This window comes from Lactuca serriola, chromosome 8 (genome assembly GCF_051521515.1).
Source record: "Lactuca serriola cultivar US96UC23 chromosome 8, Lser_US96UC23_V15, whole genome shotgun sequence".
Taxonomy (NCBI): domain Eukaryota; kingdom Viridiplantae; phylum Streptophyta; class Magnoliopsida; order Asterales; family Asteraceae; genus Lactuca; species Lactuca serriola.
In genome coordinates, this window is record NC_136415.1 from 132,546,871 (window position 1) to 132,570,127 (window position 23,257).

The 23,257-nt window shown below is 36.2% G+C and overlaps 2 protein-coding genes and 1 pseudogene across 2 annotated transcripts; 2 read left to right on the forward strand and 1 right to left on the reverse strand.

Moving 5' to 3' along the window:
- The first annotated feature begins 6,436 nt into the window (after positions 1–6,436).
- LOC145066237 (uncharacterized) lies at positions 6,437–10,645 on the forward strand. The gene is made up of 7 exons (XM_079013448.1): positions 6,437–6,753; positions 6,841–6,973; positions 7,513–7,616; positions 7,692–7,863; positions 7,932–8,072; positions 8,158–8,332; positions 8,424–10,645. Exons 1-7 carry the CDS (start codon positions 6,704–6,706, stop codon positions 10,409–10,411), a joined length of 2,763 nt encoding a protein of 920 aa, XP_078869574.1. The 5' UTR covers positions 6,437–6,703; the 3' UTR covers positions 10,412–10,645.
- Positions 10,646–10,748: 103 nt separating this feature from the next.
- Positions 10,749–12,806, reverse strand: LOC145066238 (deoxyhypusine synthase-like). The gene is made up of 7 exons (XM_079013449.1): positions 12,479–12,806; positions 12,186–12,353; positions 11,870–12,088; positions 11,707–11,793; positions 11,454–11,559; positions 11,116–11,351; positions 10,749–11,021 (listed from the first exon to the last, which is right to left on the reverse strand). Exons 1-7 carry the CDS (start codon positions 12,686–12,688, stop codon positions 10,938–10,940), a joined length of 1,110 nt encoding a protein of 369 aa, XP_078869575.1. The 5' UTR covers positions 12,689–12,806; the 3' UTR covers positions 10,749–10,937.
- A 4,340-nt stretch (positions 12,807–17,146) lies between these two features.
- LOC145067414 (plasma membrane ATPase 2 pseudogene) lies at positions 17,147–17,479 on the forward strand (annotated as a pseudogene).
- Positions 17,480–23,257: the final 5,778 nt, after the last annotated feature.

Sequence of the window (23,257 nt, forward strand, 5' to 3'; positions counted from 1 at the left end):
AGAAAGCAAACTCTATATAACGGGTTGCCTCCCGCCAAGCGCTTCTTTTTTTTAAGGAGTCATTAGCTAGACTCCTTCCCGTCTACGTTTCGTTATCTTCGAGCATCGGGAATGCACGCCTAGTCCTTTGTGGTTTGTACTTAGTCTTGTAAGCGTGAATCTTCTTCTTGTAAGCCCTTTTCAATTCATCTCTTTTCCTTTTCACAACATCCTCTTCAGTTGCTTGAGCTTCCCTTTTCCTCTTTTTCTTTTTTAAACCATTATGGGTTACCTTCTCTTGTACCTCCTTCTCTTTAAATTTAATCACTTCATATTTCATGATGGTTCGTGCTTTAGGTTTACTAGTGAATGGTCGATCAGCTTCCACCCTTCTTCCCTTTATGTCTTCATCCTTTTCTGTGTTCAACCCTTCTCCAAATGGAATTGTATCAAAGCATGCCACCTCGGCGTCTTGGACTTCCATTCCTCTTCCTTCTTCTGCTGTTTGTTCTTCCAAAGAATCATAAATAGTAACTAAATCCAGGGTATGTGAAGAACTATCAAAAAACAGATCAACATTGGGCAAGTTTTGATCAAATTCGACTGGACTCGTCGAGTCCATCAAGGTGACTCGGCGAGTCTGATCGGGTTCCATCAATTCTGGAGTGTTTTCTGAGTTGGCTCCTTCCAGTAGCTTTTCTAACTCCTCCAAGTCTTTGACAGCATCTCCACTTTCTTTAGAGTGTAGCAAGAGCTTGCTTGGATCTTCTTTTAGCAAAATTTCAAGCTCTTTTTGTAAAATCTCATCATCCAATTGGATAAATGAGATTTCTTCTTTCTTTTCTTCTTTTTGCTTGGCTTCTGGAATGGCTTTAAACATCACCGACTCATCACCCACTCTCAATGTCAATGTAGACTTACTTATATCAATTAGAGCACATGCGGTGTTTAAGAATGATCTCCCCAAAATAATTGGTATTGCGGGGTCTTCTTCCATATCCACCACCACGAAGTCTACTGGGAAAATAAACTTGTCCACTTTGATAAAGAGATCCTCACAAACGCCTTGTGGATGAATTATCGTTTTGTCCGCCAAATGGATCCTCATATTTACCGGCCTTGGTGCTGGTAAATTCAGCTTCTTAAAGAATGAATAGGGCATCAAGTTAATGCTTGCACCTGAATCAGCTAATGCTCGGGTAAAAACTTCATTACCAAATTGGCACGGAATTACCATATTTCCCGGATCACTCTTCTTTTCAGGCAGCTCATTCATCAATATTTCCGCGACTTCAGCCAGATCCTTCCTAGCAGCGAAAAGGCTTTTGAGCAGGTTGAAGTATTTAGGTGTTTGGAGCATTGTTCCCACAAATGGCATATTGACTTGTAAAGCTTTGACATGCTCCATGAAGGTTCTGTATGCTTCTACTTTTTCTGCAGGTATGGCTTTGATTGGTTATGGAAGAGGAGGATTGTATGGCTTTAGAAAACTGGCAGTTTTTTCATTCCCGAATGGACTCGTCGAGTCCATTTGAATGACTCGGCGAGTCTGATCGGGTTTTACTGGATCCGAATCTTCTTCCTTTTCTGCCTTCTTCTTGGAGGTTCTTAGTGCTTCTGTAACGTTTTCTTCACTGCTGGAGGCTATTACACTTACATTCTCCATTTTTGGATTGGGTTCGGTGTTACTCGGCAGTTGACCCGGTCTTCTATCATTCACTTGATGCGCAAGCTGCCCCAACTGTTTCTCAATGTTGAGAATTGATGCTTGCTGATTCCTAAGCATGTTTCTGGTCTTGTGTATGGCAGCATCGTGATCATTGTGTCTTTTTTCGGACGCGGCTATGAATCTAGTGAATAACTTTTCTAAATCGACTTTCTTTTCTACCGGTTCTTCCTTTTGGTATAGTCCCCTCTCCTTCTGTTTGTATTTCTCCCCCCTTGCCTTCTTATACTCCTCGTATGGTAGCCAATCCTTCTTAGGTTTCCGCCAATTTTCATCATACCGATCACCACTTGAATAGTAGACTTGAGCTTTCTTATTTCCATTTTCATCCAAATCACAATCCCTTGCGAGATGGGACCCTCCACAATTTTCGCATCCTACCCTAATAGCATGGATTGCTTGATCCATTTTTGTCATTCTTCGATCTAGACTATCAAGCTTTGCTATCACCGCCGCCATGCTATCACTTGCCGCGTTTACTACCCCTCGACTTACTTCGTTTCTCGGATTGTGGTATTCTCTAGAGTGCTTAGAGAATTCTTCAATTAATTCTTTGATTACCGGGGGCGCCTTCTTTGTAAGCGGGCCTTGAGAATCAAGCAATTGCCTTGTGGTGACATTGACTCCATCATAAAAAATGGAGACCTCTTGTTGGCTATTAAGGTCGTGGTGTGGGCAATTTCTAAGTAGGCTCTTGTATCTTTCCCAAGCTTCATAAAGAGATTCGTCGGGTTGTTGCTCGAAGTTGGCAATGACTTTCTTTAGCTTGGCTATCTTGGAGGGCGGGCAGAAATGGTCTATGAATTCTTCTTTCATCTTGGCCCATGTGGTGACCGATCCGGGAGGAAGTGACTTTAACCAATCTTTTGCAGCTCCTTTAAAGGTGACGGGAAGCATTCGAAGAAGTTGGGTCTCGCGTGGAACATTAGGCACGTTGAAGTAATCGGCCACATCATTCACTTCGTCCAAGTGTTTGTAAGCGTCTTCATGATCCTTCCCGTAGAAAGGGATCTCTTTGAGTTGGGCGAGAATATGGCCTTTTAGTTCAAAAGTGGCGGTTGCGGGAATTGAGGGTTGCACAAGTCCCGGCCCGGTGTCATCACGCATCCTTTTCTTCCACTCCCCCATAGGGACTTCATCGATGTTAGCCATAGTGATAGCTAACTCTTCTTCGGAATCGGTTTCGTGCTCGGAAATTTGCTCTTCTTCTTCCTCGGTCTCGTACTCGATATCTTTGTGAATTGGTTCTTCAATTGTTAACGAGGCACTGGATGCTCATGATTTGCTGCTTTTCTTCTTGCTGAAAACGGATTTTAAGTTTTTGAGTGGTGAGCTCTTTGAAGTTGCGGTTTCTCCTACGGCTTTTCCTTTGCTTCTCTTTAGTGCGGATTCCAGGTCTTCCAAAGGTGGTACTAGAGGTGTGTCCGATCCTCGGGTCATGAAACAGCTGAAAACAAACGAAACAAAAGAAACGAAACGCGTAAAAGGAACAAAAACGGAAAAAAAAAATATAAAGACTAAAACAGCGATGTACTCGCCGAGTCGACACGAGTGCACTCGGCGAGTGCAAGGCAAAAACAGAAAAGAAAATTTCTAGTTTTAAAAAAAAACGGAATTGTAATAAAACTAAATCTACTTACTGATTTGCTTTGTAAATAACTTTGTGTAAGATAAATCCCACACAAAGGATCGATTAAACTAGACTTTATTATTAATTTTAGAACCGTTCCCCGGCAACGGCGCCAAAAACTTGATGTGTGTAAAACCAACTAGTTTTAATCCTACTAACTCAGACACAAAATAAACACACGAAAGGCAGTGTACCTATCGATTAGTAATATAGTTCAAGCAAGTAGGGTATCGAACACAGGGAACGACAAATTAAACTAAAAACTAATTTAATCTAAGTTAATTAAGAAGCAGGGGTTTTTCTCTAGTTTTACAAGACTAGAAACTTACTGATTATTACTAATTTAAAACTAGGAAATAACGATTTAACTAGATTCAATAATTGGAAAGGAACTTCTGTTTAGTTCAACTTGGTTAACTCTATGGTTGATTTTCAAGGTAATAGTGCAATGGATTAATTCGTTCGTTGGTTACCGATTCAAGTGATTAGATTTGTGTTCACTACCCTAATCCTTAGCAAATCAACTAACTCAAACAGTGGCCAATTGTCTAATTTAATTATATTTACTAGATTAATTATTCGGGTTAAGTTAGACTTGCAATAGTTAACTAATTTATTCTTTTTAATTAACTTCTTGTTTGATAGTCATCTTACAAGCTTGCACATGAATTTACTCAATTTTCTTATTAATTCTATTTTCATATTCATTAATCCTAGACATATGACTATGTGGTCACAATATATCATATGAGGACAATAATCAACAGATGTTCATTCTAATCAATTATCTTCCTATTAACAGAAAATTAATTATTATTCACACACAAGGTTCTTTAGCAAGCTAAAATAACAAAAATTCACCAACTTGGAATTAATCCTACCAATCAATCAAACCATATTGTCAACTTTGTATCCCCAAACAGAAGTCTAAAAGTTTTAGCTCATAATTAAAGTAAATAACAGCAAACAATCAAAGTCGAGTTGCTTAATCATGATGAATAAACAAAAGAATAAATGGAATGATGAAATTTTGCCTTAATTACTCTCCGGAGTTGAATTCTAGCTCCTTCCGTCGTCTTCTAGGGTTTTTCAGGCTTCTCAATCGTAGCAAAGCACTTCTGAATCGTCCCAGAACTCTCCCCTATCGATCTGTGGAATTATCCTTAAATATACGAATCGACTCGTCGAGTCAAGTGGTGACTCGTCGAGTCCCTCTCACATTCCCCTTATTGTGATAACTCTCTGGGATCCCGAGTCATTATCTTCTCGATCCTTCGATTGTACTCGCCGAGTAGACGATATGACTCGCCGAGTAAGTGCCTTTTTTAGTGTTTTCCTTCTTTATTCCATTCTTGATCTTCTAACTGTTTCTCCCGCTTCCTTTCGCTTCCGAGCTTCATCTTTGGACTGAAAAACATAATTTAACACTTTTAAGTACCTTTTGTCCATAATATGCAATAATTTAGCTAATAAATGAGTAAAAATGTATACTTAATATGAACTAATTATGCACATATCAAGCATGTATGGTTGGAGGTGAGGGATGAACAGGAGAGATATATGGACACAACAGTTGAGAGGGGGTCCGAAACAACAGGGTTCAGAGTTTGTGGATCGTATGAACTGACTAGAGCTAGAGGGCCTCCAGTGAGTTCATGTAGGGTTTGTGCAATCAAAAGTAAATTAAGATGACATGTTTTTGCTATTAAGAATAAAAATTTGGAAATTTAATTTAATAATTGATATATGTAAGTACATAAATTACCACAAACTGATAAAATATATATATATATATATATATATATATATATATATATATATATATATATATATATATATATATATATATATATGCATTGTATTCGATGTGATTTTTTTTAGTTTCTAATTTTATTCCTTCAAATAACATATTGGTTTGCACTAAATGTTAAAATATCCAACATTATGATCACAAAAATATAAAACATGTTTTTGGAATTATGAATTTTAAAATATTAAGAAGCAATAGTGTTATGTCAGGTTCTAATGCATAATAAAATTTAATGATAAATAAGTGAACATTAATTGAAATATGACTATTAGTTTGTCAACGAACTAATAGTAAACCGGCTTTGACGAAAAGAAATGAACCGTAATCAATTGAAAGTTAACTGATGCTCCTGGTCTCGCCTGATGCTTATTCGCGTGAAAAACAATATCATTTTTCGCTTGCTCTCCCCCGTTAGAGGTGTGTATTTCAAATCGTATTTTTAAGTGAAAGAAAAAAACCGAACAATTTTTTTGAGAATCGGGTAGGTTAAAATAGAACCGTCAGTTAGTAATAGGTTTTAATATATGTATTCCAGTTTTTCTAATATAACCGAATCGATTTTAACACCGTTTTCCAATTAAATTTTAGTTCAAACAAACTGAAATTATAACCGAAACCGGTCTAAACAAATGATTTTAAAAAATAAAAACTGGTTCAAAATCGATATAAAAATAAATCGTCTATATAAACTAATTTCTGAAAAAATTATTCGTACCTGTCGCTTAACGAAGGTAAATGACTAATATATATACACACACGGTTTCAAATGTAAAAAAATATCACTTACAAAGTTTTAAATGGAAAATTATAAGCATTGAATAAAATTGAAAAAAATAATGGTTCGATTTGGTAAAACAAAAAATGGAATGTCAAAACGGAAAAAAAAAACTTGGTGTCAAAATTGAAAAAAAGGTGAAAACTTAATGTCATTTGTGTATTTTTTTTTTAAATTTTGATATGTCTGTATGTTATAACAGCATGGCACATCATAAAAACTGACACGTTATCATGTCACATAACAGACAATTGGATTGATCGGTCAAGTAGTTAGAATTATAACAAATTGAAAACACAATGTTCAGACAAAAAATAATGTCAAAATCAATTTTTTATATAAACTTAATAACTTTTTTAATATTATCCTTTTAAATTTCAATTATATTTATCTAAAAAAGAGTCAATTTTACAAATACTTTACTCAATCTATTTCGCGATATATTAATTTAAGAACTCAAAAGACGTGTCCTAGATTTTATTTTTCGAAAAAATTAAAATTAAAAATGCCAGCGGACTGAGTTTCTTGGAAGTCTAGAAGTCTTGGTCAGTTCCTTCGACCCCATTATCTGATACGTTGTTTCTTCGAGCAAATTTCGACGAAGTATCCGATTCTTCAAATCCAAGAAATTGATACTCCATCGAATTCTTTCCATTTAATCTATATTTTCTCCATCAATCGTGTTTACATCTATTCGTTTTTGGTTTCTTTCCCTTCTACAAAAGACAAACCCTAATCTTCTAACTGTATCATAGATCGTACCGTTGATCCAATTGGAGGGTCATGCCCATATCATCGACAATGCTTCACAAAAGCTTCAAGCCCGCGAAATGGTAAATATTCATACTTGATTTTACAAATTCTTACTTGATATGTTTGTTGAAGATCTTGTTTATCTTGTTTTTGTTCGATTGATGCAGTAAAACGTCTCTGAAACTGGCGACATCCCGGATTAAGTTAATGAGGAATAAGAAGGGAGTACAGATTAATCAGATGAAGAGGGAATTAGCTCAATTGCTTGAGACAGGCCAGGATCGTACTGCACGCATTCGAGTACGTTATCTTATTTGATCATTCAAATGATTAATGATGAAGAACAATAATACAATTTGCAAGATAATCAAGAGCACTTCTGTGTAAAATCGAAAACCCTAGCATTCCAGATCTTTGTTGCATCTTGCTGTATACTGCATGCCAACAACAGTCAATATGTTGTAGCCTTCGTGATTATGATAGTTTAATTATGGGGATCTTTGGTGGTGTGTTTTGAAAATGATTGTGATATGAATTAATCAGAATCAGATTATCAGTTTTAACAACACATATATTGCTTCAATAGTTAGATTTGTGATATCAAGGTTTTTAGTTTTTGGCAAATTGATTAGTTAAAGAATTAATAAATAAATGCATTGCCCATCTTCAATAAGTGAACACTGCCAAGTTCACTATTCATTAGGTGATGTACCAAAAGTAACTTTTAGCCTTCTTTTTTCAGTAGCTTTTAGTTCTGACATTTGACCTTATTCTGTCCTTTTCTTATATCCCATATCCCTGAAAATTTTATTTATTTCGTATCTTCATTATTCCTTCAGGTTGAACATGTAATCAGGGAAGAGAAGATGGTGGCAGCATACGAGCTAATTGATATATACTGTGAACTTATCGTAGCACGAATGCCCATTATTGAATCCCAAAAGTAAGCTATCTTTCTTTACACTTTCCCTTCATTATTTTTCCCTTTGTTGACTTTCTGACCAATCACTTTTTGTAGAACTTGTCCCATTGATCTGAAGGAAGCTGTGACAAGTGTGTTATTTGCAGCTCCAAGATGTTCTGATATATCAGAACTCGTGGATATTAAAAAACAATTTACTTCAAAATACGGGAAAGAATTTGTTTCTGCAGCTCTCGAGCTAAGGCCTGATTCTGGTGTAAGCCGCATGGTAAGTTGACTCATGCTTTTTTTTTTTTATTTATCTGAATTTGAAAATAATATTTGTTTTATTTTCAGTTGGTTGAGAAGTTATCTGCAGTAGCTCCTGATATTCAGACAAAAGTCAAAGTATTAACTGCCATTGCAAAAGAACATAATATCAATTGGGAACCAACTTCATTCGAGGAGAAAGAGTCAAAGCCTCCAAATGACTTGTTGGTGAGACTGATTTATTTATTTATTTTTTCATGCTGATTTTTAGTAATCTTTAGATGGGAATTTATAACTTTTATTATTTGAGCAGAATGGTCCGAATAGTTTTGAGAATGCCAGCATGGCGAATGCCAATCCTTCAAAGATTCAACCCTCAAATGTCAATGCTGTTCATAGCCATGAAAAAAAACCGGGCCCACCTCTCGACTTTGCTGAACAGAACAGAAAATACATAGTTGATAATGGGGCTGCAACATCATCTTCAGGTATAACTATCGATCAATGCACCAATCTTTCTGTTAATTTTATTTTACTTTATTTTTTTGTGTTTTATATTTTGTTTCTTGCTGTGATCAGGAATAACTTCTGAGAAGATGGAAATGAGGGGTGATGATGATTTTTCATCAGGTGGGCAGAACTGGAATATGGGATTTAAAGATGCTACTTCTGCAGCAGAAGCAGCAGCTGAGTCTGCAGAACGGGCAGCCATGGCTGCCCGAGCTGCTGCCCAATTTGCAAGTCATGAAAAGATCACCACTAGAGATGAAACTCCTCGAAAATCAAAGATAATTAATCAGCAAATGGATCAAAGTGAAAATGAAAATAAACGAAAAGATAATGAAAGAGTCCATGAGGCTAATACAAGATCCAACAAATCGAATTCATCTAAAGAATCTAAGTTAGAGAGTGGGAAGAAAAACAGTTTCTCTGGTGATAGAAAACCTAAGATAACGAATCAGCAAATTGATCGAAATGAACATGGAGAAAAGGATAATGACAGATTTCATCAGGCTTATACAGGATCTAGCAGGAAGACTTCTTCTATAGAATCTAAAAATGAGTTTGAGAGTGGCAAGAAAGAAGGATTTGAATCCGAAAATATTAATTTATTTGCAGAAGAAATGTTTAAAAAGCAACCAAGTGTTCATTCCACCACTTCCAGTGATGAACCTGATGATGAAGTTGTTGCTGATGATCGGAAAGCTGGGAAAAGAAGTGTTGTTGGGAATCCTTTTGCAGTTGTTGATCAAAGAAATGCTTTTAGTCAATCCACAAAGTCAAAATCAGATCTTGATGACCAAAGAGACAATGAAGCAGTTTTTGATGATGATCATGATGATGATGATGATGATAGCCCAAAGTTTGATACAGGATTTGAGTATGATGAAGTTGAGGCCACTTCATACTTCCAGTCTCCAGTTCAAGAATCTTCTACGCATTCCCTAGAAAATGCTCACATTTGGAGCCCTAAAAGAAACGAGAGTATTAAATTTGAAAAGATGAGTTCTCAATCGAATCTTTTTTCAGAAAGTGTCTCTTTTGGTGAGCATTCTGTGAAATCCATGGAAACTTCAGAAACAGAAGATGGTGCTCCTGTGAGTTTTGATCATTCAGATGATGAAAGTGAAAGCGAGTTTAATGGGAAAAACAAATTGGATGATGTTTTGTCTGCAAATCCCGAGCCTTTACCAAGAAAATCCCGAATTGAGTTGAATGATATGGTTGAAGAGGAATCGTCTTTTGATGATGATCCCAAAGATGAAGAGAAAAGACACTCTTCAAGCATTTTACTTAAAAAACAGGACTCATTGGAAGATAACAATGATTATGATTTTGGGAAAGAGCTGAAGTTTGGAACATTGACAGGTGGCCTTCGAAACAAAGGTGGTGTTCTTAAATTCCCACCATATACAAAACCTACAACAACAGATGCCTTGAATTTGTCCAAAAAGTCAGTTGATGAAAGTTCTGTGACTAAAACTGAAAATGAAACATCTCTTAATAGTTCTTTGGATTCAAGAGTGGGCAGAATGGGAGATAAGAAAGCAAGTGTTACTATTTCAACTTCTGATTCAGATTCAGATGACTCCGGCGACAAGTTTCCGGCGAGATCACGGTTTGTGCCGCCTACTCCATTCTTCGATGATGATGATGATTATGTTGAAACCGCTTCTGAGGAGGTTTCAAAAAAGGCTCCAATTAGCAGTGTTCGTTTGCGTACAGAGCTTTCTAGAAGGACTAGAGGATCTCCTTCAGTTTCTAATTCAAAGACTCGTGTTGACCCCGAGCCCAAAACAGTAATTTCACCCGAGCCTCGGTTCAATTCAAGAAAAACAACAGAAATTGGACAAGAAAAGCCCAAAAAGGAAATGGAAACTTCTATTCCGAAAAGTGGGCTCACTCCAAGAAACAGTGATGAATCTGGTGAAAAGAAGATTGTTGGGAAAACAGAAAAACAGAGTGTAGAAAATATAGCCAAGAAACCGAGTTATGTTCACCCGAAGCTTCCTGATTATGACACTTTTGCTGCTCGTTTACAAACCTTGCGAAATGAGCACAAGTGAAGTACATATATATGATAATGTTGATTGTCTTTTTAGCACATAATACATGTAACATCTGAAGCACGTTTTGCTTCAGGTGGATTCTTGTTTATATACATATATTTCAATTTGGTTTGTTTATAGAAGGGACACAGACAGACAGACTTATCTTGGTACATGGTTGTAATAGGAATGATTTCTTGTGAGCTTTTTTTGTTTATGATTTTTTATATAAGTTTTGGGTCTATGGAATAAGTTTATAGAGAATAATATATTATATTAGTATTACTTTGCTACCACCAAAAAATGAAAATGCTTTAAGAGCCTAAAGAATCAAGTGTTGAGATCATGTGAAGGCTTGATTGAATACAATTCAATTTCAATACATTATATAATGCAAGTGTACGTACTTGAAATCAACAAGTTAAAATACAAACGTTTTTTGTAAATAAGTTACAAGCAGGTATCGATCGTTATGGACCTTATAATCTTTTATTCTCACCAAATATATAAAAGTAAATCAAAGCTTTGCGTAAATCAACATTTATCAGGAACTTGGTTTCTGTGTTTTTTTTGTAGCAAATGTTTGAGCGACAAGTAATGGGAACGCAATAGTTGCATCACAGTGCACCTGGATCGAAACAGTCAACATTACAATCATGAGAATGGTAAGAAACTAAAATCATTTTAATTTGAAAAATATTGCAATTAATTTGATGAAAAACCTTGACAGATTTAGCAGAAACTCGAATTTTCCCCCATGACACAGCTTCATCAGGACGAGCACCTGAATCACTGCCATCAAATTCCTGAGCAGTGTTGATATAAACAGCATAATCCGCACCATTTCTCATCATATTCGCATTGCAAATGTGATGTTTTGGTAATCCTCCTCCTAGAAGTATCATCCCTGTCTTTCTAGGGTTTGCATTCACAGCTTCACTGTCCATCGCCACCACATCTGTTCAAAGTTCAAACAAACTTGTCAACTTATATCAACCATAGCCTTAAAATCATGACCTTATTCAAGAAAATCAAAACAAAGAGAAAATTGCCATGTCACCTTGTACTATGTCGATAACAAGACCAGGGTTGCGAAATGAATGAAAATATAACATGTCTCCGAGAGACCCATCTGTCAAGGCGGGGCAAAACACAGGAATATTGTTCTACAATGGAGCAATCATGTTAAAATCGCAACAAAAGATACAGTTAATCTTATAAATAAAAAAGTTATATAAGAGAATATAACTTTGTTAGATAAAAGTTTGACATTCAAGAAACGTGAAAATGGAGGTGAACATGCGATTGATTACCTTATATGCCCAATATAGATATGAGCTTTCGTCATTAATTTCCTTCCCCATACGTGATATTACTTTTGATGGGGTCCATAACACATGCTGTTGAACACAGAGGGTATAGAGTCATGTAAAGTGTGTAAATCAACAACACCTTGAATGAAAATACAATGAATACCTGTGTATTTTGTTCTTGAAGCATTTGGTCTAATATTGGGATAATCCAATCCTCAAACTTACAGTAATTATCATTAGGCACCAATAAGTTACCAGTACGATTTAGTCCTTTTGAGCGTAAGGCAGCACCAGGTAGAGAAAATTCACCTCTGTATGTGTCTGCAAGACATTTTATCAGATCTTCCTCAATGCCACCGGCTGTTGTCACAATCACATCAACCTGCATGGATTTAAAACGTACATATATTTTGTAAAAGAATAAAACTCTGATATGTTTGTTTAATTGTTCATAAGCATGAGAGCTGCAAATTACTAACCATATGATGTTGAGCTAGATAGCGAATAATGTCTCGAACACCAGAGGAAATGAGGTTTGAAGTGAACCCTAGAAAGATTTTGCACTTGACAGACTCTCTGTAAGCTGGGTTACTCTCTTCCTCACTGCAATCTTCTGTTACTTGCTCATGAGAAAGCCTCCAATCTAGCTACAATCATCAAATGGGAGGGAGGGACCCATCAAGATCATACAAACATGAAGAGAAAAAATAAAGCAAATCATATATTCTGTTGAATAAAGTAGGAAATTAAGATTTTGAGAAGAAACCAGTACCATTTCATTAACGATTTCAATGGCGTCACCAAAGTTAGAAGCTTGGAATCCGGTGGAAAGTAGGGATTTAAGAATCTGTGTATAGTTAATTCCATCGTTGAAATCGTAGCCCTGGATTTTAGCACAACTGCCTTCTAAACTTTCTGAATGCTTGAACACTGCCGATCTTACATCCTCAATCATCTTCGACTCTTTCACTTCTTCCCCCATAACTGCAACTCAGACCTGATATGTTGCTTGTTGCTCTTTCGCTACTAAATCAGTCTTATATATACAAACTCTTTTTATCTTTCACTTTGCCGCTAACTTTTCTAATTGAAATATGGCTTAATTATCTTCTTATATTAAACAAATAAATAGTGAAAAGACTTGTGTTGACTTGCTTAATTTATAGTATTATATAGTTTATGACGTACAAACAACAATGTTTTCATTTTTCGAAATTCACCAAAATGATCATACTTGCCGGAATTTGCATTCTGGACATCTTGGATTTCAGACAAGTATTTATTTATTTATTATTTTTTTGGTGGAGGGGGGGGGGGGGGGGGGGGGGGGGTTAACTGTTTAAAAGTACTGTCTAAATGTGGCTATAAAAATCCAAACATGTTGGTAGAGGTAAAGTAGTTTAAAAATTCATTCATTCCAACTTAACACTATAATTTATGAATAAGCCAACTCTCACATAATATTATTATCAATTGAGCCACTCAGCTTTCATCTAACTCGTCACTTCATAAATTCACATCAATTCCTACATACCACTATATAAACATGTTAAAACCACAACATAATTCACAAAAAAGTTGCATTGAGTCATTCACTCTCCAAATTAACTCAAAAGCTTAGCTTTTTATTTCCTCATACAAAATGTCTTTTAACCTATCCAAAATCGACCATTGATTTAACTGCCCTTCAACCTCCAACAATGAGATCAAGCATTGAATGATGCCATGTGTGATGAAGAACGTTGTACGGGTCAAAGAAGCAGAGGTTTGAAGGATGAAACCGGTTTCTAAGCAAATCAGTCAAGAAAGAAAGAGTATTTTCTAGCAACGATCAAAGAAAAGAAAAAAATGGATAATTAACCAAAAAAAATCCAAGGTGTTGAACGATAGATAAGAAATGCCAAATGTAAGGCTCAAGGTAAAAAGTCTGGACTTCTAGAGAATTATAAAGGATATGAATGGGACGAAATTACATCGGGACATCCGATAAAATTGGAATGATCAAATTACATTGTTAAAATGTTTATAAATGATTTTATTCACAAAAAAGAAATCTAAATGTCTTTTTTTTTTTTTTTTTTTTTTTTTTTTTTTTTTTTTTTTTTAATCAAATGTAATTATTTTCAGAACCCAAGTAACAATATAAGATGATTTGGAAATTCCAAAAAATTGTTTTGATTTCCTTGATTTATTATAATTTTTACAAGGAAATAAGACTATAATTTACATAAAATACTTTCTGAGGTCTATAAATCCTAGATAAATTCGTGAATAACCCATAAAGTACATAAACATCTCCCATGAAGTTTCACCTATTTTTGTTACTGTTTGCTATGATTTTTAATTTTCATTGTGCTTAACACAAATAACCTAATTTAATTTTTCTATGATTTTTGTGTATTTAATGTACTAAATCGGGAAAAAATAGATACAATTTTTCATAAATCATGAAAATTTACCAAGACCTTTTATGTTATAGTAGGATACTAAATAAAAATTTGGTGATTTTTCCCTACTGCTACTATTTCTTTTTGATTTAAATGCTTATTTAATGGAATAAATGAGGAAACATATAAAAAACCCTTCCAGAAAATCATATAAACTTACCAGAGCTCTCTTGATTATATTCTAACCAAAAATGGAAATTTTGAGGATTTATTTCAATTGTTTGCTATTTATTTCTATTTTTCTAAGATTAAACACCCATAAATCCAAAATCGGATTCCACTGCTTTAAAATCAATTTTGATATTTTTCCCAATTTATATGCATTATAAAACACTTTAACAAAATTTTTGAGGAATTATCTTAACCGTTTACTATTTATTCTATGTTTCTTACATTAAATACACATAAATCATCAAAACCAGACTCTACTATATGAAAACCATTTTTGACATTTTTACCAGTTTATATACATTGTATATAATTTTTACAAAAAGTTTGGAAAATTTTCATAACAATTTAGTATTTTTCACAATTTTATGATGATTTCAAGGAACTAAATGGAGGAAAAATAGTTAAACATGTTTAAAAATCAAGAAAACTTTCATGTGGATTCTCCATTACAATAGGATTAGAAGGAAAATTTTCGAGAATTTGTGGAGTTGTTTTAATATTATTTTCTAATTTTTAGCTTTTAAAACATCATTGAAAATGCTAAAACACATTACAAACAATATAACCAAATTTGGGATTTATTAATTTGAATTATCCTTAAGTTTAATAGCTTATAAAATTTTTATAATTTCAGAAAAACAGTTACAAATTATAAAAAATTAAGTTTTAAACAATCTTGGTATTTTTTTATATGTAGGATTAAGTATATTAGTATTAGCTCTTCAATTTAGAAACTCACTAGTGTGTATTCATTATCATAGGACCCTAATAGTGAGTGTAACACCTGTTTCAGGTATTAAGTAATTTACATGAATTTTTAGGGTTTGTGCATGGACTTGAGGAGTGGATGCCCCAACTCGTCGAGTAGAGGCCATCTCATGGATGCGGGGGCAGGACCTACTCGATGAATTGGAAGTATCGACTCGACGAGTAGGAGCTGAAGAGAGAAAATCATAATTTTAGGGTTTTGCACCCTATCTATCATCTCCTTAAGAACCTTGAGGCTGACCTTCCATCAACCTCCAAACCCTAAGAATGTCTGTGCTAAACCCTAATCCCCATTCTCTTTCATTTTGTGAGCTAGAGGGATTTTTGAAGCCTAAGAAGAAGGAGATAGTGAGAAGAAGGAGAAGATCTAGCTAACCAAGCCCTCACTCTTGAGCTTGACCATCTTGTGGACTGTTGTAAGTCTTCAAGACTCGATTTTTATCTTAGAATATGGCCAGATATTGAGTTTACTCTTCATTTCCTATCCTTCCTGTTGATTGCATGCATGGGGTTCATAAAGTTTGCAACTTTATGGATCTCTAGGGCAAAATGGTCCCAAGGTAGGCTAGATCTAGCCTTTGGTTAAGCAAGGATGCCATGAAAGGGTTTTAGGGCATATTTCCCTCTTTTTGGCCATTTTGACCTAAGGACATGCATTGGACATGCATGCCCATAAAGCCTCCATCTTTGGAACGTTTTGAGGACTAGAAACTCTTCTAGAAATAAGGGGTTCCAGATCCCTAGCTAGAGTTTTGGACTTTATGGCAAAGCTTTGAAGCTTTCCAACCTTTGATAAGGTCCTTAGAGCATTTGGAATGGTTCTAGAGGGTAAAGTTGGAAACTTCATCCTTCTAGACACCTTAGGGCTTCAGATCCAAGCCTTGGAGTCCCTGCATTCGATGTATCATCATAACAAGCAAACAGGAAGGGGGACTCGACGAGTTGCCCTGGTAACTCGACGAGTCAGATTGGGTTTCCCCGCTTTCTGGATATCAAGTAAACTCGTCGAGTTGGCTAGGATTTGACCAGGGTTTCTGGACTTGATAAGAACTCGACGAGTCGCTAGATGCACTTGACAAGTTGAGGTCAACATGTGTTGTTGACCTTGACTTTGACCAAGGTTAACCCGGTTTGACTTTGAGGATGGTTTTGGGATGATGACAAGTCTATCTTATGATGATATAGGCAGTTGAGTTGGAGCAGCACATGGGACATATCTGATTCTAGCTTGTCAGTTCAACAATCTTGAGAGGTGAGTCTTCTCACCATACCAATGGGTCTAAGGCACCAAGGCCGGCTCATTTTATGTTATGTGGTACACTATCTGTAGTAGGGATATGTGGTATAATAGTTAGCTTTATGTTAAGTGGTATGCTAGTGATTATATGATATTTGTATGGAAGACCCCGGGGGGAGCCCGTGGCAGTTGGATATGAGACCATGTGGGGGAGCCCATGGCATCCCTAGGTAAAGACCATGTGGAGGAGCCCATGATATAATGGTATAAGACCTTGGGGGAAGCCCACGACATCCTTATATGTTTATGTATGTGTTATGTAGTATGATAGATACTTCTGTGATATATGATATGCTAGTTGTTTATGTATGTTATTGCATGGAAGATTCACCCGATTTATTTTTCGTGATTGAGAATTATCCAGATTTATTCTGACTTATGCTTGAGATTTTTCAAACAGGTCTAAATAATGTTCTTCATGATTGTAACTTACAAATATGTGTTATTATCCATCGAGAATATTTCTAGGATTAAATTATCGACGTTCTAAAAGGTAAAACTTCTCAACCCTAATTTTGATTGAAATCTTCTTTTTCTCAATCATCATATGTTTTCTTAACACTTTTTTGGGATTGGTTATTAGGTTTTGACCGACATTGGTAACTTCTGCATATGCTCAATCGCGATTGGGCTCATAATCGAAAAAGTGGTGATGTACCCAATCCAGAATCAAACTTAAAGGAATGGAATCGACAATTTGTTGGTCCTTCTCATTAGTGGAATCCCAATTGCGACACAAATTATTTTCTCAGTCCCCATGGCCATCAGATCGCACAAGTCATCGGAGCACGACACTATCACCAAAAGAATGAATGTCATTGAAGAAATGGCAGGGATGGATGTTTTATGCAGTGACAAAATCGGAACTCTCACTTTGAATAAACTCGTAGTCGACAATACCCAAGTTGAGATCTTTGCAATGGATTGTTATAAGGATACATTGATTCTAATGGGTGCAAGAGCTTCAAGAGTCGAGAATCAAGATGCAATTGATGCATGTATTGTAAACATGCTTGGAGATGCCAAGGAAGCACGTGCATGGATCAATGAGATTCATTTCCTTCCATTCAATCCAGTTGATAAACGATGAGAAAATGGAATTCACCAGTTTTGGGGAAGAAGACAAGAATTTTACACTTTGGTGCCCATAGTTTCTAAATTGTGGCAGTTTTGGTCGTGTAATTTAAACCATAGCTGGTAAGGAACAACTACGAAAGAAATTTAAAACATAGGGGTCATTCGTGTAATTTAGAAAACTAGTTAACAGAGGAATGATTAAAAACTAACGATAATGACTTAATTGACATGTACAATAACATTTAGATGACCTATTGTGCACAAAAAAAAAATAATTGATCAAGTCGGACAAAACATATAAGTTACTTGTGCTACAATGACATTTCTCATTTTTTGTACCAAACAAAGTTAGAATATTGTTTTTATATAATTTTTGAAACTATATTAACCTACTAAATCAATTTCTTATAAAAAATTGTCAACCCAACTATTAACATATTATAGTTGGTTATTGAAAAGTGTTCATTGAACAATATTATAACTTTAAAAATTGTCAACCCAACTATTAACATATTATAGTTGGTTATTAAAAAGTGTTCATTGAATATTATAACTTTAATAGTGAGTATGTGTATAAATGTTATAGTATTTTCAGAAATATAAAACTTGAATTATATTTTTGTATAACTTTGAAACTTTGTTAGTCATTTTTCCAAAATTTTTACCATGTGACGTCATTTCCTAACACTTTCCCTTTCATTTAGAAAAATAGTCTCTCATCTCCGGCATTATATATATATATATATATATATATATATATATATATATATATATATATATATATATATATATATATATATATATATATATATATATATATATATAGTTAGGTTCATGTGAGACGGCTTAATTTTGTAAGACCGTGAGACGCAATCCTAGCCACACATTTAGTAGATAAAATAAAAACATTTTTACAATGCAAAATAATTGAAAATTTTCGATTTTTTTCCAATATTATTTTTGGAATATATATTTTCCAAAAATAAAAAAATAAAAAAATACCAAAAAAAAATACATTTTTTACATATTTTAGTAGAGTATTTAGAATATTCTACATATCTGGCAAATCTAGTAGAATATTCTAAACATTCTAAAAATCATATTAGAAATATACAGTGTAATATTCTATTAGAATATTTCACGTATTTAAAAAAAATGGTAATTTTGTTTATTTTTTTAAATTTTTTTAATTTTTTTAGGTAAATAAAGTTCCGAAAATAATAATTAAAAAAACAATTTTTGGATTTTTCCTTTTGGTTTGCATTTTAAAATTATTTTTAGATTTGATCTCACGGTCTCACAAAATTAGCATGGTCTCAAATGAACCTGAACATATATATATATATATATATATATATATATATATATATATATATATATATGAATATATATATATATATATATATATATATATATATATATATATATATATATATATATATATATATATATAGGTTCAAATAAGAACCTCTAAAGGTTAAGAACCCTAAGAACCACATATTTCTAGGCTATTTTTGTTTATTCTAATATTTTTATTTTTTTAATATTTAATAAATAACAAAAACTAATAAGGTTATAATGGTCTTTTTGAAAAAACTTATTCCATAAACTTAGATCCGATCCATTGTTCATAGTTGTTCAAAACAAAAAGTTATTCTCTCATCTCTTTTAGTGGCCTCTGATGAACACCACAACCACCGCCACCATCGCCGACGGTGAATGGCCCAATTAGTGGTTTGGTCTAGGCTTTGCATTGTAATAGTGGTTGTGTATAGATAGAGTATTTTGGTGGGCTTGGTAGTTGTTTACGAGTCTGTAATGAGTTTTTACGGCCGTAAACACCTTACGGCCGTAAACCCTTTTCGGTCGTAGTTCCCTATATATAGAGGATTAGCCAGTTGTGTTTTGTTGTTGATACCTAGTTGTTCACGGTCGTATATCGAGTTGTACCAGACATTTTCAGCAATAGAACGTGTGCAAGCTTGATTCCTTTTCTTTTCTACTATTATTCTTGTTTCTGTGATTGTGTTTGTTTTTGATCACTGGTAAGATCTATTCTCAGGACCTTACAATTGGTATAAGAGCAGAACCAGCGTCAAAGGCACTCTACAATCGATCTTGGAGCGAGTTTTCATTGATTTGAGACTAAAGTTTGTAACTGCTGCGAAAAGGGTTTTTTAGTCCAGTCGAAAAGTTGCAATATTCAAGTTTTCGGCCTGAGCTTACGGCCGTAATCACTGTTTACGGCCGCAACTCTTGAAGATTCTTAAACCGTAAAATCGAATTCTTGAGCCGTGAATAATGAATATTCATCAGCCGAAAACTGTTTGCTCTTGGACCGTAAGCTTTAGACCGTGAATCTATTACGACAATAAACTGAGAGTTTACGGTCGTAATCTACAGCTTGACCGTAAACATAGTTTACGACAGTAAACTGTGTTTGACCAGTAAACTATGTTTGACCAGAACTCAATTTAATCATAATTAATTTAATTTATGTTTCACATTAATTAAATAATAAAATAAAAATGGATTCTCAAAGTCAAACAAACCAACAAGAGCTTGATTCAGTAATGAGCATGACCGCCCGGATTCCTAGACTTTTATCCGCTGAAGGCTTCCCAGAATGGAAGTATAGAATTGAGAAATACATAAAAATGAAAGACTTCAAAATTTGGAAATGCATAATCAAGGATCCAGTCAGAATAACCACTACAGTTGCAGGCCAAGTGGTTGACAAGAAGATAGAAAACTACACTAATGAGGACTTCGAGAAAGTGGAAGAGCAGAAGAAGGCTTTGGCAACTTTGACCATGACCCTATCTCCAGATATTGCTCAAGGTTTCAGGGAGTATACTTCTACTAAGGCTTTGTGGGAAGCCCTTATTGAGGTCTATGAGGGGAACGAAGACATGCGGGAGAGTCGCCAAGATTTGCTGCGACAACAATTCATTATGTTCAACTATGTTCTTGGAGAGACTCTTGAAGCTCAGCTGCAGCGGTTCATATCTCTCAATACTGAAATGACTAGCTGGGATTTTCTATACAAAGTCAGAGATAAACAAGAAGCGACTGAATGCTCTCCCAAAATCTTGGAATATGAATGTAGCTGTCATCAAGAAAACCAAGGACCTTAGCCGTCTCACTCTTGCTGAAGTGATGGATGTCATCAAAGCTTGTGATATTGATGACAAGTATCGAGAGATCAACCATGTGAACTCATACTCAGCTGCGAACCTTGGCATCTCTACTAACAATGCTCTTTCATCTTTTTCTCTTCCTTCTGCAGGTCAAACATTCACTACTCCGCAAGCTCAGATTTGTAACATCCCGAGTTCAGGAGTGCAAGTTCAGGGTTCAAAGTGTAAATGTGAAAGGGCAACTCGGAGAGTCCATGGGTGGACTTGGCGAGTAGGGACGCGAATCTGGTCGCGGGTTAAGTGGCCAACTCGGCGAGTCGGCGGCTGGACTCGGCAAGTTGGTGCTGAGTGGAGAAAACCCTAATTTCGGGGGATGAGCCCTATATAAAGGACATTATACCCTCTCCCCAGCCTCTTTACCCTCTCTTGAAGTCCAGAAAACCCTAAGGCGCGTTTGTGAGTGGTTTAAGAGCTTTTGAACCTTGGAAAAGAGATTTTGGAAAGCTAAGAGGCTTGGAGCAAGGGGCTTTGCAAGGATTCGGATTTCTCTTCTGTTGGAGCTTCCTTTGAGGTATTATTTCGTTGCTTGGGCTGTTATTCATCTAGATTCATCATTTTGGAGCATTTGGAAAGAATAGTTTGTGATATTTTGAGTTTGGAGGTTAGATCTAAGGTTGCTACCTCAGATCTGGAATGGAGAAGGTCTAGAGTGCATTAAAGTCCCTGTTCTTGAGTGATTGGTGAAACCACTTTGTCCCAAACCCTAACCCTAGAGTGTTATATGCTTAGATCTCTTTGGATTCACGTAAAGTTTGCCACTTTACGTGATGGATGGGTTGTAGAAGGGTAGATCTATGGTTTGGATCATCTGCATGGCCTGGAAAGCTTCTGTATGGATTAAGATCTAGGGGTACTCGGCGAGTCACAAAGGTGTACTCGGCGAGTCGCTTGAAGATGGGCAGGAACTCGACGAGTTGGAAGAACAACTCGGCGAGTTGGTTGAAGATAGCCTTGGACTCGGCGAGTCTGGTCGTGAGGACCTAACCTTCTTCTGGTTGAGCCGTGAATCGGTGAGTCAAGGGAGGACTCGGTGAGTTGAGTGCGAGGGGACTCAGAGTTGTAGGACTCGGCGAGTCTCGGGGTGACTCGGCGAGTTGCTGCGCGGATTGGGGAAGTTCTGAGCATGGGGACTCGACGAGTCATCGGGTTGACTCGGCGAGTTGAGTCAGTCAGGAGGTTGACTTTGACTTTGACTTTGACCAAGGGTTGAGCAGTTGACTTCCAGGGGCATTTTGGTAATTGTTGGAATTTGTTTTGAGTTCAGTGTTGGTGTTGGCTAGTGGTGGAAATCGTGTCAGTGGTCGGAGCAGCTCGATCTTATCTTTTCAGTCGGCAGTTGCGAGGTGAGTTATCCTCACTATATCGACAGGGTCTACGACACCAAGGCCGACCCTTTATCGGATTGTGATCCGGGTATCATTGTTACATTATTTCTTTGCTATGTTTACATCCTGGTAGTTAGGATGGTATATGCTAGTGACTGGTTAGGTCGGTATCCTGGTTAGGATGATGTTATGCTATGTGATCTACTAGATCGGTTTGATTGGATGTGAATCGTTATATGATTGAATGTTTATGTGCATGGTTGTTGGACTGGGGTTGGGTTGAGGCGGGTCCTGCTTTGTGCTATAGGCCAACATACCCAGGGCGGACCGGTTATTCCGAAGGCCCAGCGAGCAGTCCGGATAGGCTGTAGGCCCCAAGAGGGCAAACCAGCCGTGCCGAGGCTCGGAGAGTGGACCAGGCCGACTGAAGGCCCAGTGTGGGCGGACCAGTCATACTGTAGACTCAGAGAGTGGACCAGGTGGATTGAAGGCCTGGTGCGGGCGGACCAATCACACTGTAGACTCAATGTATATGGCTAGACTCGGAGGGTGGACCAGGTGGACTGAAGGCCGGTGCGGCGGACCAGTCACATAGTAGACCCGAAGTGCATGGCTGTTCTGTGTTCTGTTATGATATGGCATGTTGTGCATGTATGGTATATGTGGTTGGTATTTTGGGGGTATCTCACTAAGCTTTCGGGCTTACAGTTGTGGTTTAATGTTTTTCAGGTTCTTCAGGAGACTGTGGCAAGGCAAAGGCATGATCGTACCGCTCCTCATGATTATGTTTTATGATGTGGTTCTGGGAAGACTCTAATAATAATTGTATTGAAAACCTTTTTGTAATAACTTTATGAAACCGGGTTGTTTTTGAAAAGTTTAAAATGCTTGAAAATTTTAGAGTGTTACAAGTTGGTATCAGAACCTTGGTTTGAGTGAATTGGAGGAACATTCATGTGAATCCAGTGTCAAATCAAGGAGAGTTTTCAAAAGAGAATTTAAAATGGTTTTCAAAATGAGTAAAGGAGGACACGGAGGTACGATCAGTCGTAGCCAGTAAGTAACCCCAAAATACCATACATGATATTTGTTTCTGAGCTATGATAGAACAACATGCTAGTACTAGGCTAGGGATCTTCAGGATTTCATGATAATGTTGCCTGATTGATGATGCCTGCTAGCCTAGGGTTTCTTCTGTGGGAGATTTCCAGTGTTCCTCTAGGAGTGAGGGTTGAGTGCTTGTTATGTATGTTCTTCACTAGGGTG

Bases quoted from the DNA above. Each gene is read 5' to 3' on its own strand.
- LOC145066237 (XM_079013448.1), top strand. From the start codon at position 6,704: ATGCCCATATCATCGACAATGCTTCACAAAAGCTTCAAGCCCGCGAAA. The intron at 8,073-8,157 runs GTGAGACTGATT...TTATTTGAGCAG, and splicing joins AGCCTCCAAATGACTTGTTG to AATGGTCCGAATAGTTTTGA. The intron at 8,333-8,423 runs GTATAACTATCG...TGCTGTGATCAG, and splicing joins GGCTGCAACATCATCTTCAG to GAATAACTTCTGAGAAGATG.
- LOC145066238 (XM_079013449.1), bottom strand. From the start codon at position 12,688: ATGGGGGAAGAAGTGAAAGAGTCGAAGATGATTGAGGATGTAAGATCG. The intron at 11,794-11,869 runs GTATTCATTGTA...TGTGTTCAACAG, and splicing joins TTCAAGAACAAAATACACAG to CATGTGTTATGGACCCCATC. The intron at 11,352-11,453 runs GTGACATGGCAA...AACTTTGAACAG, and splicing joins TGTTATCGACATAGTACAAG to ATGTGGTGGCGATGGACAGT.